This window comes from Cervus canadensis, chromosome 29, assembly GCF_019320065.1.
Source record: "Cervus canadensis isolate Bull #8, Minnesota chromosome 29, ASM1932006v1, whole genome shotgun sequence".
Taxonomy (NCBI): domain Eukaryota; kingdom Metazoa; phylum Chordata; class Mammalia; order Artiodactyla; family Cervidae; genus Cervus; species Cervus canadensis.
The window spans coordinates 42,546,176-42,563,617 of NC_057414.1; the positions used below are offsets into that span (position 1 = coordinate 42,546,176).

The 17,442-nt window shown below is 50.3% G+C and overlaps 1 protein-coding gene across 1 annotated transcript in view; it reads left to right on the top strand.

Moving 5' to 3' along the window:
• Positions 1–16,559, top strand: part of KDM2A (lysine demethylase 2A) — an 88,579-nt gene extending 72,020 nt beyond the window's left edge. The window contains exons 13-21 of the mRNA XM_043452818.1: positions 3,302–3,385; positions 4,838–5,107; positions 5,647–5,778; positions 7,054–7,143; positions 9,054–9,766; positions 11,639–11,802; positions 12,394–12,552; positions 13,120–13,335; positions 13,774–16,559. Of these exons, the coding sequence (XP_043308753.1) occupies positions 3,302–3,385; positions 4,838–5,107; positions 5,647–5,778; positions 7,054–7,143; positions 9,054–9,766; positions 11,639–11,802; positions 12,394–12,552; positions 13,120–13,335; positions 13,774–13,955 (2,010 nt within the window). The 3' untranslated portion in view covers positions 13,956–16,559. The remainder of the gene's footprint in view (positions 1–3,301; positions 3,386–4,837; positions 5,108–5,646; positions 5,779–7,053; positions 7,144–9,053; positions 9,767–11,638; positions 11,803–12,393; positions 12,553–13,119; positions 13,336–13,773) is intronic.
• Positions 16,560–17,442: the final 883 nt, after the last annotated feature.

Below are 17,442 nucleotides of genomic sequence, written 5' to 3' on the forward strand. Positions count from 1 at the left end.
CCGGCAGGTGTGGAGGCGGTGCTGGCCCTAGGTTCCCGGTGCCTGATGCCGAAGCAAGCGAGTGAAGCTCCTGAGGGTGCACCTCAGCTGTTCTGACTTGGTCACGAGGGAGCCGCCCGCAGCAGGGCGGCTCTCACGGTGCGGGCTGGGGCAGAGGCCGCCTCAGTTGTGGAAGTAGCTGAGATGAACAGACGGTTGGTATCCGGTCCCTTGGTGGGAATGTGTCATGCCCAAGGTGTTTCTGGTGTGCCGGTTCTGGATTCTGGCCTAGGGGAGGGGCAGCGGGGGCAGGTGAGGCGGGCCGGCGGTGGGGAGAGAAGGTAACTCCAGAGGCGCTCGGCTCCGGGCCGGGCTCCGCAGCAGAGGCTGAACTTCGAGCGACTCGCTGTCTGCCCAGGCGCGAGGAGAGCCCTGTGTGCAGCCCGGGGTAGCGCGGCCGTGACAGGGAGGTGACCCTGAGGGCCGGGGTGTGGACCGCGGCAAGGACGTTCGAACGCGGGACCGACTGGCACGGGTTAAAGCCTTCCCTTCCCTCCGCTGGCGCCTTCCGAAGTCGCCGGCGAGAGCCCTGGGGGCCGGCCCTGGGTTCTGCCCCAGCGCTGACGGGGCGGTGGGAGGGAGAGGGCGGGGCGGCGGCTCCCTCCCAGCGGGCTCTCCTCCAATCGTCGCGCCGGGAGCGCTGCCCAGCACGCCCCCTCCTGACTCTGCCGCAGGACGCTGGGCCCTCTGCTGGCTTGCTCACTCGAGCTCGGCTCCCCTCCTGCCATCTTCCGTTGCAAAGCATTTCTGGGAGCTGCATGTGGGTGACGCAGCAGCATTGTTCGCAGGCACAGGAAGCCGCGGCTGAGCTCTAGGGCTCGAGAAGGAGCGCAGGGCTCTGCGCGCCGCTCCCTCCGGGTAGCCTGAAAGGTGATTGCCCGACTGCCCTGCCTTAGGTGCCCTGGGAGATTTCAGATTTTTTTCAAGTAAACTGGAAATTTTCCTAGAGGCAGAACACCTAACTCCTTCAGCACAACTTCCAATACAGAAAGCAAAACAAAGACGCTGGGGAAACTTCATCCAAGAGCTCGGCAGCTCCAGAGGACGGGAAACACAAGGTCAGGCGGGCGGGCGGGCGGGCGGGCGGCAGAGCCCTCCTGGTCTGGGGTGTGTGGTGTGTGGAACTGCAGGGACTGGTCTCGGTGGCGGAGAGGCAGGAGAACTGCTTGCCGGCGAGTCCGGGATAGTGCTGAGGTGTCGGTGGTGCCGTCGTCACTGCACTTGTTCCCTCTCCCGGTGGGATGTGCTTTCAAATTGGGTCGTTTCCCTTTGGGAGTCTGTTCCCCTTCTCCGCCCAGGCGCCCGCGGTTCTCTCGTCCCCTTCCTGGGCTGTGTCGGGTGTGGGCTTGCGCTTGAACATTCTCTCATGCCAGGAGGCTAGATAGGCGTCAGCCTTTCCGCACTCCACCCCCGCTCCCTGTCCCAAAACCCCTCTGGTGAAGGGTGGTGGCTGCTTTATATGGTTTCTTGAAGGGCCTCAGCTGGAGTCTGCCTTTTTTGATGAAGGCAGGGCGTTCTTGGTTGTATGGCCCCAGTGAAATAGGACTTGGAAGGAAATCTGCATTTCCCTCCACACCCACACAGACCCTAGTAACTGAGTCGTGCCTGTGTGAACAGCTGCCCCCACACCCTCCACCCCCACCCCAACACAGACACAATTTATCCACCTACCCTTCTCTGTCCCCCACAGAAATCTTGCAGGTAGACTGCTTTTGGTGATAGTTAGGTTCCTGTTCTACTCTTGAACAATTGCGGATCTTTCTGTGCAGTCTGTTTTGCTGAAAGTGGAAAGTCCCTGTTTGTGGACAGTTCAGTGCTCTAGGGGCGGAGGAAATGGGCAGAGTCCTACTCCGCGTGAGCAGTGCGAAGTGGGGGAGGGGAACTCGCATTCCCTAGCACACATTTTGAATGGACCTGAATTTCTCACCCCAGGGAGATTGGGAGCGGGATGGAGCCTGGTCCCACGTGGCACCGCACCCCGCCTCTTCACCCCCACGCAGTGTGGTGCTAACAGGAGGCTCCAGAATAAGGTGCCATAGCAACTTGAAGTAAATAAAACGTCTGCAAAGGAAATCAATTTGGGGGAGGGAGAGAGGCATCTGGGGGACTTGGCAGAGGGACTCATCCTGGAGGAGCTTCTTGGGTACTAGTTAAAGGGTCTTTCTGAGTCCTAGCTCTGGATCTGGAGCGTGATCTTTAGGTTAAGGATGGAAAAACTTCGTAGAGAAATGCCTCATGCTTCAAGAGTCCTGGTCTCTAGGCACAGAGCCCACAGGATTCTGAGAATGATTATTAAAAATGGCCCAGGCATGCTGGCCTGTCTAGGATCAAAGTTTACTTTTTCTTGAAACAGTTAATATCCTGCATACATCTAAAGCAATCAGAAAGAAATTGTGTAATTTGTCTTCTGGATTTGTGTGTGTGGGGGTTGTTGTTTTGCAGTTGCCATTGCTTTAGGGCTCATGAGGTCAGATGAGGAGAGATTTCATTGTGCTAGAAGGTTTGGGACTGAGACATTTCTGTCTGAAACATAAAAGATTTGTTTCAAAATAATAACCAGTGTGACTCACTTGAGTGGCAATTTCTTACTGTAGAATTGTTCCTCAAGGCATTCAAACTAGATTGGCTAAAGGCATGAGAACTATTGCCCCTGAGATTGTTGCTGCCCCCTTTATAGGAATAAAGGCAAATAAGTGACCGTGTGTGCATATGGGTACGTGTGTGTGCGTGTGGATGTGAGGGAGAGAGATTTGAGAATGAGGTTTCTTTAATTAGCCTTTGAAGAATGGAGTCCTGGGTTGAATCAAGATGTTAAGACCCCGCTATTCGTATTAGCCAATCCTTTTTTTTTATTTTTGCCAGTCAGTATTTGCTAATAACATCGACAAAATGAAGGCATTATTTTAAAATATGGTACTCGTTAGCTGGTATAGAAAAGTAAAGAGTTGATGTAAAGTTGTACTGTCATGTATAGAACTATGTGACAACACTTGACAACGGTAGCATGGTCACCGTGAGCACACAAGTGCAGGGCTGGGAGTAAAGGTAAATTTAAAGTCTTGATAGTTTGAGTTCTCTTCCATCTTCTGTTTGTTTCGCAGTGGGTCTCTATATGAAGGGAAAATGTCGAAAGTTGCCAGCCTGCTCTTCACCTTGGTGCTTCGGGGAACTGAGGCTGAGTCTGTCTGGATGCTGTTAGGAGTGGTTGACTCTTTGTTCACTATGTCCTTTCTTCCCCTCGTCTCTCCTATCTCTCCTTTAGGTTTTGCTGGAGGAGCTTGCCAACAGTGATCCCAAGTTAGCCCTCACTGGAGTCCCTATAGTACAGTGGCCCAAAAGGGATAAGGTAAGAAACTATTCTTGAAGCTGCTGAAACATTTTGCTGGCTAACCATTACCATTCCAGGAAGAAAAAGAACAACCAGAAGCAGACAGGTTTTGTGCATTAATGTGAACTGACAGAAAATCATTACTCAGTTCTGTTTTGACTCTTCAGTCAAGCTATCTTTGGAGGTGACTCTCTTAACAAACTGTCAAACTAGAAGACCTGCCTCCAAGTTCAGATGCCGGCGTGTGCATTTGTTCACCAGAGTGGATCGGTTCCTATCCTTCTGCCCCAGTGACTCAGTTCTTTTTATAGATCTGATGTAAAATTAGTTAAAATAATTAGATATACATTTAAAAGGCTAGAACGTTTCTTCATTGAAGTGAGACCACACTCTCAAGGTTCCCCTTGGTTTGGACTTTTCAGTATTGAATTGAGAAGAGACGAAAACAGCTACCCATTAGTTAATAAATTGTCAGTTAAGAATTTTCACGTCCCTTCAGTCAGGTCCTGTATAATTCTACCCCATATTGTCCTTTGTCAAGGTCAGTCATAGATTTCTGATCTTGGTCATGAGTCTGGCAAATAAATTGGGCCCTTCTGTGGTGTTTCCCAGCTACCACTTGCAGAGCCATCACATCCCAGGGACATTGAGGCAAAATATAAAGGTGTGTATCTAAAACATGTCTTTGGAGAACCACTTCCTCCTTCCTCAGTGCTTCTGTCCCGCTTGCCTCCTGCTTGGCCACATGGGGCTGCCGCGAAACAGCCTAGTCCTTCCCGGCCCTGGCTATTGAGTGTGTCCAAAAAGTGTTTAAGGCACGGTGGGAATTAAAGAAGTGGGAGTCACAGTCCTTGTTCTTAAAAAGATCACCAGCAGGGCAAAATACAGGTGCTAAAATTGTAAACATATACCTGAGAAATTTATTCATGCTCAGCTATTTTTGGAGTGTCTGCTATGTACCAGAATTGTAGGGTTGAATTTAGAATAATAAAGAATAAGACTTGTTGCTCCCTCAAGTAGTTTCCTGTCTTCTTCAGGAGTGTATTCTGAGTAATAATATTCAGGATAAGGAAATACTGGAGGGCCCCTGCAATACCTTTGGCGCATAGAAAGCTTCAGGAAAGGGCAGCTCAGCAGAGTGAGAGGGATGTGGCTGAAGTAGTCTGAAGGGATTGGCAAACTTTTTTTGTGAAGATAACGTGTAGGTAAATAAATGTAATAAAGATGATAATTTTTCAAATTTTGCAGGCCGTTCAGTCTGTTGCAGTTTCTCAGTTCTGCCACTGCACTAGGAAGCACCCATGGACAAAACAAAAATGAGCATGGTTTTGTGCCAATAAAATTTTGTTTACAAAAACAGCCTGTGTGCGATTTGCCCTCAGGCCATTGTTTGCCAGGCCTTGTCATCTTCTACCCACTCCAGTCCTTAGGCTGCCTTATATGTTTGACCTCACTGCTTTCTCTTTCCAGCTTAAATTCCCAACCCGGCCAAAGGTGCGGGTTCCTACCATACCCATCACAAAGCCTCACACTATGAAACCAGCCCCACGGTTAACACCTGTGCGCCCAGCCGCTGCCTCTCCCATCGTGTCTGGAGCCAGACGGAGACGAGTGCGATGTCGAAAATGCAAAGCCTGCGTGCAAGGAGAGTGTGGTGTTTGTCACTACTGCAGGGACATGAAGAAGTTTGGGGGGCCTGGTCGCATGAAGCAGTCCTGTGTTCTCCGGCAGTGCTTGGCAGTGAGTGATCTGCTGGGTAAAGAATATGGGGGTGGGGTGGGGTGCCAGGGGTGGGGCTGAAATATGCATATTGTATAGACTGCAAAGCTCTAAAGAAAAGATTTTGCTGCCTTTATGGCTTTTTGCATTTTGTCCCTCTTGTCTCTGGATTTAGAAGGAAGGTGTCTAATATTTAACATAATCTAATTTAATTTTTGCCTAATTTTCAAATGAGAGGCTAGTGTTTGAAGGACAGATCACTGCAGTCTGTTCCCTCTTCAAGTGGGTTAGAAAGGAAGGACCTGGGAGGCCAAGGATAGGCCAACTGAAAATAAACTGTTCCCTGTTGGTCTTTACTCCTCAGCGAGTTGACTCTTCATATCTTCTTCTTTGGTCATTTTCCTGCCAACACCTCTTTTCTCTCCACCTGGTCTCCATGCTCTCTTAAGTGTTTACTGGAGAATTGCAGGAACCAAATTGTCCATCTTCAGTTAAAGGGAAGCTGAATGATAAGGATCTAAGCCTGCTCTTTCTTGGTTTCTGTCTTTGTCCTCTTATAGCCCAGACTGCCTCACTCTGTCACATGTTCCCTTTGTGGAGAGGTGGATCAAAACGAGGAGACACAGGACTTTGAGAAGAAACTCATGGAATGCTGTATCTGCAATGAGATTGTTCATCCTGGCTGCCTCCAGGTGAGGAAGGGCCTAAGGGGCCCATGAGGTCTCAGCTAACAGAGTGTCTAAAGACTCTTGAGTGGAGCACAGGAGAGTGGGACATCTGTCACGAGAGGCTGCTGAGGGTCACAGAGGGGTCTGACATCTGCTCTTGAGTGTGTGTTGAGTCTGTATCAGGCTCTGTGCACACCTGGGGTGGTAATAGGAATTCCCTGGGGGTCCAGTGTTTAAAATTATGGGCTTTCACTGCTAAAGGCCCTGGTTCCATCCCTGGTCAGGAACTAAGATCCCACAAGCCACACAGCTGGACCAAAAAAAAAAAAGTAATAAGGAGGTTTAAGCCTTAACCTCAGATATTGAGTCAACTCTTCTATCATGGACCTTGGGCCCAGGTGTGTTCAAAAGCTCCCCAAGTGATTCTAACATGCAGCCAGAATGGAGAAGCACTGTTTTATATGACTCCTCATTTAATCTTAAGACAACCCTGTGAAGTTAGGTCTATCTTAGATTTTCTGTAAATCTAAAGTACATTGGTTGGTGCTGGTACTTTCTTGGTCTTTCTGAAGGTGTCAACTATCATGATTGCCACCTGGCTGACAATGATTATATAAGACATTGTTAATTGTGAGAAGCAGCCCAGTTTCAGACAATTCAAATGTGAAAAAATATGCACCTTGGATTTGATAAAATAGGGTATTATCATCATGATGATGACAATGGTTAGTACAAAGTGTTTACTACATGTCACACATTTTTCTAAACATTTTATATGATATTTTATCCACTTAATCCTCACCATTACCGTGTAAGGTGGATATTGTTATTTATCCTCACCTAACAGTTGAGTCATAGAGACCTGGTTACCAGTCTCCAAACCAAAGCCACAATCGCATCACAGCCACCATGCCCACACGCAAGACCACACTGGCTCCAGTCCTGTGTGTTCAGTTCCTTTTACAGAGTGGCATGGGGCCCTCAGGAGAAGGTATATGTCAGGGGAAGAGAACCCAGGTTGGCTCAGACTCTTGGGAATCTTCTCTTGGAGTCTAAATTTGATGAATGTAACCAAGAGTGAGGGTGGGCAGTATTCCACTGGCTGAGAGTAAGGCCAAATGGCTCTTGATTTTGTTTTTTTTTTTTTATCTCCCCTGTAGACCAGTGTGTTTAGGAGTGAGTAACTCTTCCCAACCGTGTGTCTGTGTTACAGTTTGATAAAGGCAACTTAAGAGACAGATTAGGTTTTGTCTGTTTTTTAAATGAGACAGATTTTTAATAACCGCTCTCTGCCTGTAGATGGATGGAGAGGGGTTGCTTAATGAGGAATTGCCAAATTGCTGGGAGTGTCCAAAGTGCTACCAAGAGGACAGCTCAGAAAAAGCCCAGGTAAGGGAACGTTTCCAGTCTCGCACTGTGAGAAGGAAGCAAATGTCAAGTTTGGAAATAAGGTTTGCCTTTGCATGTTTTTTCTGACCCAAGAGATTATTTTTTGTTTTATTTGTTATCTTTTTTCCCCTTTGGTTAGCTATTTTTCTTTTGAGTTGTAAATTTTGTTTTTTTGCATTATTGAATGTTGTTCCCCCTGGGACTCTGCAAAGTCCCAGTGTTCTGTTACACCCTGGGGCCCTTGAAAAAGAGGAGTCACAGCTGGACTGTTTGGGGAGGGAAATGAGGTGAGCTTGGTCTGTGAGGAATGAAACTTGAGGGGAGGCAGTGACCTGAGCCAGCTGGTAAATGCAGTGGTATACTGGAGTTTCCAGTTGAGCGGGTTCGCATTTTGTCTTCTTCACCTTGTGGCGGAAAGCCCTGCCCTTGTGCCAGTTGTGTCCTACACAGGCAGTTGCTCCTCCAGAGGGAACCTGTGCTGTGACCTTGGCCCCAAGTGACTGTGATTGCTGGTCCAGTGGTCACCAGTACTGTCAGAGGGACAGAAGCACTGGCCCCTCAGGCCAGGAAGACAAGGTCTGCTAAGGGCATGTACAGGGGCGGCCGCTGGCCTCCTGTCGGTCATCATGCCCTGGGGGTCTCCTCCATGTGCCCTAAACAGGAGAGTAGGGGCACATTTCCTTGTTGCTTTTTTTTTTTTCCCCTATTTCTTCCCACTCAGGCACTGAGGTCATTGGACTTCTCAGTCTAAATAGGTCTGAGGAGAAGGATTTCTGGAGTTGACGAGTGCTAGAGTTTTCATTTCAAGTGCTACTAGCAGCAGGTTTCTTCTAGTGGTAACTTTTACTTTTGTCTTTCCTGGTGGTGGTAGTGGTGGGTGCTTGCTGTAGCAGACAGGCTGGAAGGTACTATATTTAGTGTTACCTTCTAATGCCTTGTAAAAGCCAGCGCCCAAAAGTTGGTCATTCTCTTTGAGCCACAGTGATCTAAGAATGTAAGGAGAAAAGGGAGCAGAATTGTTGCAGAGGGACATAGAACGTCTCCTTAAGGGAGTCTGAGCTGCTGTTTTGATACCTAGTGGAACGTGGTGGTCAGGCTTCATTGCATCATAGCCCAGGTGGGCTCTAGGAAGGGACAAGGGGGCCAGAGGGTGAGGTTGTGCTTTTATTGTGGGATATTGGCTTCACCAAACTCAAATTCCTCATTTTCATCCTGAAGAGATTCCTCCAGGAGCAGTGCAGTTTCTCATTCTAGGCTTAATCTCTCACCTGTGGTTGGTCTCCCGGGACAGTGTGGGGTGCTGAGGAGAAGCAGCCTGGAAGGGTCGCACTCAGACCCTGGTAGGGCTAAAAGTCAGTAGGTTTACTGCTGTCAGAATCTGCATCTTAGTTCAAACATGTATATGTAGGCTGTTTTTCTTCCAGCAGAAGTGTCTCTTGGGTGACGAGCTGAATTAGAGGCAGAATTTAAAATGGTCAAGTTGCGTAGGGGTAGGAGTTGCAGCCTCTTTAAAGGATTTCTTTACCCAGAGAATTATATTATAACCAAAAAATTGGGACAGGAGATGAGTAAGGCAGGCTTTGGAATCATGCAGCTCAAATGTGGATCCCATTCCTCTGTACTTGGACACAGACCTTTCTGTCACAAGTAGATTTCCCAGGCAACCTATTTTGAGGGTTTTACTCTATAATCAGCTGCATTGAGCACAGACATGAGCTCAGTTACAGAGTCTGGTTTGCAGACAGTGAGGAGATGACCACCCTGCAGCACACAGAGGTCCCTCCCCCATAGAAAAGCAGAGGCCTGCCCTCTGCTAGTCCCCGAGAGCAGCAGAGGGGTTGACCCTGTAAGTGTAGGGGTTCTCAAAGTTAAGGAGGCACTGACATGGCATTTGCGGGCCTGTTTTGCAGAAGCGAAAAATGGAAGAGAGTGACGAAGAAGCCGTGCAAGCCAAAGTCCTCCGGCCCCTGCGGAGCTGCGACGAGCCCCTCACGCCCCCACCTCACTCGCCCACCTCCATGCTGCAGCTCATCCACGACCCGGCCTCCCCCCGGGGCGTGGTGACTCGGTCATCCCCTGGGGCCGGCCCCAGCGACCACCACAGTGCCAGCCGCGATGAGCGCTTCAAACGGCGGCAGTTGCTGCGGCTGCAGGCCACAGAGCGCACCATGGTACGGGAAAAGGAGAACAATCCCAGCGGCAAAAAGGAGCTGTCTGAAGTTGAGAAAGCCAAGATCCGGGGATCGTACCTCACTGTCACGCTGCAGAGGCCCACCAAAGAGCTCCACGGGACATCCATTGTGCCCAAGCTGCAGGCCATCACGGCCTCCTCTGCCAACCTTCGCCATTCCCCCCGTGTGCTGGTCCAGCACTGCCCAGCCCGAACCCCCCAGCGCGGGGATGAGGAGGGGCTGGGGGGAGAGGAGGAGGACGAGGAGGAGGAGGAGGAGGAAGATGACAGTGCAGAGGAGGGGGGTGCGGCCAGGCTGAATGGCCGGGGCAGTTGGGCTCAGGATGGAGACGAAAGCTGGATGCAGCGGGAGGTCTGGATGTCTGTCTTCCGCTACCTCAGCCGCAGAGAACTTTGTGAATGTATGCGAGTGTGCAAGACGTGGTATAAATGGTGAGCAGGGCTACAGGGATCAGGCACAGGGGTATGGGCGTAGGTGGCAGCTTTCCATGTGAGAACAGCATGTGTCTTGGCTCCTGGAGCCTGGTTGGGCCCTAAAGGATTAAATCCACCCAGTCTGTTTCCTGGACACAGGGGTCCTCTTAAAGATGTGGCCGGTCGTGCCTGCAGGTGTCATCAGGGAAATCTGGCCCTTGGCCCCTTCTCCCTGCTCTGTACTTTCTTGTCTTTCCTTACTGGACTTTGAACGGATTTGTACCTTGGGGCTTGGGGGTGGGTTTGTACAGTGTGTCCTAAAACTTCGGAGTCAGAATCCCCCTGCCCCCAGTCAGTTGAACGCATCATGCATTTGTTGAGAGCCCGTGATACGCCAGTCACTCCTGGGGCTGGGGACACAGACGACTGCTCTTACACCCCTGCCCCATTACATCTCCATCTCACGAGAAAGGTATATGCGCTTTTCAGAAACTTTGCAGGTGCTCGCAGGCTCACAGTTCCACAGTTCTAATTCTCATACTCTAAACCTAGACCAGAATGCCTTTCTCCAGCAAGCAAGGTTCAGTTTTGAAGCTTCCTGAGACTTAGTTGTCCTTTTTAGTGAAACCTGTCATTTCTTCTCAAGTTAAACATTAAGACATAAGGGAGCATCCCTAGAGGTGATGAACAAATATTTCCACTGGACATTGTTTTTCCTTAAGTTCCTAAATCCTAGAATAAATCCTTTATATCTAGGTCAAATCCTGTTATGGTAGTTTTCAAAGTGTGATGCCCAAACCAGTGTCATACCTGGGACCTTGTTAGAAATGCAGGTTTTCAGGGCATATCTCAGACCTGCTGATCTGGACCTCAAGGGTGGGGCTGGGCAATCTTTTTAATAAATTCTCCACCAGAGGATTCTGATACATATTAAAAATTTGAGATTCAGTGCTCTGTTTTTGCCATACAAGTTTCATGTGTCCTGGGTGAAGTTTTTTCAGTCTCTTAAGTGAAGACTCCGTTGTTTGCAACCATGAGTTTACTTCCCAAATCTGAATTGACATGTGATCCACCCAGATTCTCCCAATATTTCTGTTCATAGGGCTTAGTGGTGGCTCTGTCCCTCAGTTTCTAGGCCGAGCCACGTAAGACTCCCATTATATGCCATCTCTTCTTCCCCTGCCAGCCAGACGCTGAGCCAGGCTGGGGAGCAGAGACTCTAAAATATTAAAGAGAAGCTGCGTGTTGCAGTGCTATTTGTGGCCTATGGACTTGTCACGGAAGGGCAGGCCTCTCCCTTTCTGTTCTGATGTAGACTGGCTAGAAAAAGTAAAGATAGCACTGAGGCAGAAACCCAAGGATGGTGGAGGACTCTCCAGGCCTGATTTTAATAAAGAGCCTCTTGCGACCTGATAATGAAATGGGCTGTTTCTGGAGTTCAAGGCACAAATGAGCTGGATGTGCCAGGTAGCACCACCCTGCGTCTCAGGCAGTTGAGAGAGACTTTGAGGAGAGTAGAGGGAAGCCTCGTAGCTTCCAGCAGTAAGGAGTCAATAAATTTTTTTAATGTTCCTTTGTATACACTTTGGTGGGAGCCATACCATTTTAATGCAAATGAGGGGTTATAGTATATTGTTTTACTGTGTGTCCCTGACAGTCGCTCTGTGCTCTCAACCCAGCCAGAGTAAATTGGGGTGGACTGGTCAAGTAATCTCTATTCTCTGAGGCAAAAAATGGCAAGGCATGATCCTTATATGCATGTAGAAGCATCTAGGGAGGGTGATCCTCCAAGGCTCTGCTTTTCCCAGAAGCCTCCAGCAGCCTGTGATGAAGTTCTTCTGACAAGGGATATCAGGTCTTGAGAGCTGGTTCTCTTTCCTTCTGTTACAGGTGCTGCGACAAGAGACTTTGGACAAAAATTGACTTGAGTAGGTGTAAGGCTATCGTACCCCAGGCTCTCAGTGGCATCATCAAGAGGCAGCCAGTTAGCCTCGACCTCAGTTGGACCAACATCTCCAAAAAACAGCTGACATGGCTCGTCAATAGGCTGCCAGGTGAGCAACCCCACGCTGTCCTTCCAGGGGCGCAGGGCCGGTGGGGAAAGTGCATTATTGGCAGCGCTATTTAGAATTGCTTTCGGGCAATTTAGGGCAGCAGTCTGTGCCATCACTGCCTTTGTGCTTGGCAAGAGACCTGACCGGTCCCACTTTAACTGCCAGTCCCCAAGGTGCCACTGTGGGCTGGCAGGCCAGTCGCTGAGGAAGATGAAGAGAGAGGGGTCAGGTGCTGCCGCCAGCTCTGCAGGTGGTCTTGGTGTAGTCTCTGAAGAGAGAATTTGAGTAAGATGTCGCCTTGATAAGCCCCTTATAAGGATTCCCTTAAGCACTTTGAGGTCTTAGAAGTCACTCACACTTAGGTTACTCTGCTCGAAACCAAGCAATCCATTTTACCACCAGAGTTAGATGTAATTTAGGAGGGCATAGAAGTCTTTGAGCAGGATTACTAGAATAAGTTTAGGATATGGTCCCTCCCTCCCCCCAGTAAACAGACTGAGGATCTGTTTACCTTGGTCAGATCAGCTGGTAGTTGAGGCTCTGGATGGCCAGTAGAGTGTATTATTGCATGTCTGTCTCCCTCTGTTGTAGGACTGAAAGACCTCCTTCTAGCAGGCTGCTCCTGGTCTGCAGTCTCTGCCCTCAGCACCTCCAGCTGCCCCCTTCTCAGGACCCTTGATCTTCGGTGGGCAGTAGGAATCAAGGACCCTCAAATTCGGGACTTGCTGACTCCACCGGCGGATAAACCGGGTATGCTCTGGGCCTGACTTCCCTGTGCTCCTTTCAGCATTCCCAGAAGCGCAGGTAGTCCCAGAAATGACACTGTTGAAAAGTAGAAAAGTGGAAGTTGAAAACAGGACGATGGACTATGTACAAGTACAGTTAACTATTTACAGATAACTACCTACAAAGAAAGGAGTAAGTCCATTTTGCGGGTCAGTAGAGTTTGGGGGTTAGAGAGTATAAGCCTGAGGAAGTCTGGGAAGGCTTCATGGTTGAGGAAGAGCGTTGAAGGCTGTTTCCTTGATGGTCTAGAAAAGGGTGGGAGCGTGGGAAGGAGAGGAGCATTCCACACATACCCGTTTGCTGTGTGAGTGAGGCACAATCCAGCAGCTGGGAAGAGAGAAAACGTGTCTGGTTTCCTGGAAACGGCCCCCACACTGCTCGCTCCCTGAAGGCAGGGCTGGGTGTGGGCAGTTCTGCTTGTTAACCCCTGCACAGCCCAGCCTGCAGGTATCCATGACTGAAGCTGCCTGCAGCTTGAGCTGAACTAGAATTAAAAGAGTCTGGATCTAGGTCCTTCTCTTGCCTGTGCAGGCCAGGACAATCGCAGCAAGCTCCGGAACATGACCGACTTCCGGCTGGCGGGCCTTGACATCACAGATGCCACGCTTCGTCTCATCATTCGCCACATGCCCCTCCTGTCTCGACTCGACCTCAGTCACTGCAGCCACCTGACAGACCAGTCCTCCAATCTCCTCACTGCTGTTGGGTCTTCCACTCGTTACTCCCTCACAGAGCTCAACATGGCAGGTATGGCCCTGCCGTGTTTGTGACAGATGGTGCTTCTGCCCCTTGGAAGCCCCGCCCTCCTTGGAGTTTGACCAGTAGAACAGAAAGAACATGGGCTGTTGACTAAACCGTATTAATTCGTTTCCTCACGTATGGACAAGACATGGAACTATTCCTTTTGTAACTGGTAGGGACCGAGGCCTTGAGCAGTTGTCAGGTGCCTGAGAACACAGCCAGCACCCAGCTGCAGTTTGGTCAGCTTTGCAGTGCAGGGAGTGTGGTGGCTGGGGCCTTCAGAGGCTGCCGTGTGGATGGCACTTCTGGTCTCTGAGCCAGGTAGTTAAGGGGAAAACAGGGACTTTTGTTTAGCCTTTTGAGGAAAGCTGGGAAATTGGGTGTCAGAAGCAGGCTTCTTTGGGTGTGTACGCAGCATTGTCCTTGTGGTCACTTTCCCCACAGGTTGCAATAAACTGACAGACCAGACCCTGATCTACCTACGGCGAATCGCCAATGTCACCTTGATCGACCTTCGAGGATGCAAGCAGATCACTCGAAAAGCCTGCGAGCACTTCATCTCAGACTTGTCCATCAACAGTCTCTACTGCCTGTCTGACGAGAAGCTGATACAGAAGATCAGCTAAGACACACCCAGCCCAAACTGAACAGGAAACCGATCTTCCCCTGACTCCCCAGCCAGGAGAGCCTCTCTCCCCGCCCCTGCACGGGCTCCGAGGCCAGCGTCACACTCCCTCTCTGCTCTCCTGTCCCTTGAGCCCTTCCCTTACAGTCAGGGCAGAGAGGGGTGTGGACCTCAGGCTTACCGGCCTGTTCCTCTCCCTCCTGAGGAGAAGGGAGTAGCAAATTGATCCGAGGGGAAAGCGCAGACTGTGTGCTGTCACAGTGCCTGCCCGCTTGCTCGCCCACCCACTCACTCGTCGGCCAGGAGGCCGGGTTCTCACTTTGGGGTGTCTGTGCAGCCATCACCTGCACTGGGCCCTGGGGCCCTCCTCCCCATCCATGGTCCCCAGCAGTTCCTGGTTCTGAGCAAACTCCCAGGGAAGAAAGTAGCCCTGTTTCCGTGGCCAGGTTCTCCTCGTGGTGTCCAGTGCGTGTCTCTCCTCTGTCACACTCTCCCGGCTTACGCAGGAGGGGCCAGCGGCCCCAGGAAGGCCAGACCCATGCAGATCACACTGGTGCTGTTGAGGTGTCCACACCTCTTGTCCATGTCTGTGCTCTCCCTCCTCCTTGTAGCTTGATCCTGTCCGATGCTCATGGTAGTTCACAGAATGAGGTTCCCCCACCCCAGACTTTCCTGCTAGTTTCTATGAAGTCCTTGTTGCACTTACTGGGGTTGAGGCTCTTCAGAGGAGCTGGAACTGTCTACCCCAGGGACACCCCATTTTACTGCTTCCCAGGCAGATCCTGAGACAGGCACCATCTCCCCATCCCTTCCCTCTTTGGCCTTCCCTGCCCTTTTCACACTTTCCTTATTCCCGCTTGAATAGGGCTTTCCCAGGATGTCTATCCTCAGAGGGAGCAGCCTGTCTCCCCCAGCTGGGGGGGGTCAGAGAACTAGGCCAAGTCCCCACCTGCCCCCTGGCAGGCTCTGGGCCTCGGGTCCTGTAGCCAGCCGAGCCCAGGCCTGTGTCTGGCCCCCAGCGGCTCACTGATCCGGCGCCTTTGGGGAGGGGTGGGGAGTCCTGCTTAGAAGCCAGTCACCTGCCCTCTGCCTGCAGCCATGGAAGGGGGTGTGCTTGTGCCTCTGTGTGTGTGGCTGAGTGTATTACGCGTGTGTGTGGAGGGAAGGAGGGGAGCCTGGCGTCTCCCGCTCCACCGCCCTGTGTCGAGCCCCATCAGCTGCCCCCTCTTACTTTGCATTGAACGGCCTGTCCAAAGATCCTCTCTCTAGGGCAGCAGAGAGCTTTTTGCACTTTAAAAAAAAAAAAAAATGGAACGAAAGGTCGGGATTTCTTTTGGGTCAATATTTAAGTGTGTGAGGAGATGCTCAGTAGCAGCAGCCTGTGGCAAGAGCTGATAAACGATAGACGCGGGTTTGCACTCCGCTCCCCATCCGAAAGGAAGGCGATAGCACAACCTTGTCCCACCGTCTTGTCCCCAGCCCGTCCCCTCCCGGCCCCTTTCCTGCAGCCCAGCCTCAGGCTCTCCTCCTCCTGAAGCCCTGTGGGGGAGGGGAAGGAGCCCAGGCACCAGGGGTCTGAAGTGTGAGCCACCCCAAGGAGAGACGCTACATGCCCCCTTGCCACTTCCAAAGCAATAGAGGCAGAGGGGCTCCCTCTTTGCCACCTAGCCCAGCTTTGACCCTGGCATTTACTGGCCTCCTAAGAGAAAACTGGGTCTTGGGAGGGGGTGGCATTGTGTTGGTTTCTTCCAATCTGCTGATTCTTGCTGCACCTTAGAAGCAGCAGTCTGCTCCCCTGACCCTCAGCCCCTTCCATTGGTCTCCAGGCCCCAGTCACCTGGGGCTGAAACCTTGAGGAAATGCCAGTGACTTATTCCAGAGTGCCTCAGTTAGGGGAACTTCTCTGTAAAGAACCCTGGGTATTGAGCAAAAACCTTATTAATGTTATTGTTAATGACCTATAATTGGAAGCTTCCTGCCTTTTTTCGGTTGCTCCTGTGGAAAATACTGAAAAGATGACTTTGTTTTGCTTTCTTGTCTTTTTATAAAAGGGGAGGTGGAGAGACCCCCTCAGAGCAGGGATTGTTCCGGGAGAGTGCCTCTGACTTTGGGACATCTCACCCACAGAGATTTCCAAGCTGACGGTTTGTTTTGGGCTTTGGCTTTTATTTTTGTTTTTTTGCGTTTGGAAAAACAAGCATTTTTACCGCGCACCTGAGTTGGTCAGAGGAAAAGGGAGCCCGGGAGTGGCAGCCAGTGGACCTGTGCCCTTGCCAGGTTTCCCTTTCCTCTGGGACTGTGAGGGAGAAAATGGTTTCTAGAGGTGAGGGTTGGTCCGTGTGGAGGACAGAAATGTCTCTCTTTGGGGACAGAGGAACCCGGGAGTTCCACCGAATTTCCTGCCATCTGCTCATAGACACAGCCTTGCCAGGAGAGCCTGCCCTCCGCAGACCACAGGACCAGACACCCTGCCTCCATCTTTCCAAGCACCGGGGCGAAAAACCACAAAGGAAAGGAAGAAAATTTATATATATATATAATATAAAATCACTTGGTGATTAAAAAAAATAACTGCTCCATAAATAAAACTCCTAAAGTCACTATGTTTAAAGGGTTTGGTTGTGTTTTTGTTTTCGGAGAAATATTGTAAATATATATTTTTTTGTTGCTGATTTAGAGTCAATCTCCAATGTTGTGCTAAAAAAAATTAAATTAAATGTAAGCATTAAGAGGACAAGTCACGCTATCTAAGTTGACACATTGGGATTATTCGGGGCCAGGGAAAGGAGGGAAGCTAGGCGGACTTTTGTTTTCTAAACGTTCTCCACTATTGGTTTTACAAAGAGCAAGGACATCTTTCCTCTGACGTGGGAATGGGAGATATTTGTGTAATAAAAATTTTTAAAAGACAAAAAAAGAAATAGCCTCCAGTGGGAAATATTTTTATTTGGGTTTTTTTTTTTTTTTTTTTAAATAAAAAGGCTTTCAAAACCAAAACAAAAATAACAAAAGCTTTTCTGCCTTGGTGTGTGTGTGTGCGCGCGTGCATGAGAAAGAGGAAGTCTGAAGGTACTGCATGCAGCCTCCCGCCCCGAGCCCCGCAGTTCAACTCTCCCCATCCCTGAGCGGCAGCGGAAGTGCTGTGTGCCTCTGTGGCTTGCTTTGCCTTCTCTTTTTTCAATGTCCGAAAGCAGCACTTGCTTTATATTTTACAGCATCAAAGGGAACTTTTTAATAGATGTGAAAATTTAGGTATACAATTACCTGACCCCGGCCGGCTCCTCCCCACAAGGCGGTGCCTGGAGAGGTGCTGCTGAGTCCTTGGGGAGAGCCGGAAGGACTCGTGCTCCCCTACGAACAGGCCTGGGGATTTCTATTCTGGCCATCCCTGGAGAGCCAGTAGCCAAGGCTATGGCCAACCTCCACCCACTCCAGCCACAGAACAGGCCTCTCAAGGACTGCCTGCTGAGGCCACCAAGCAAGGTCTG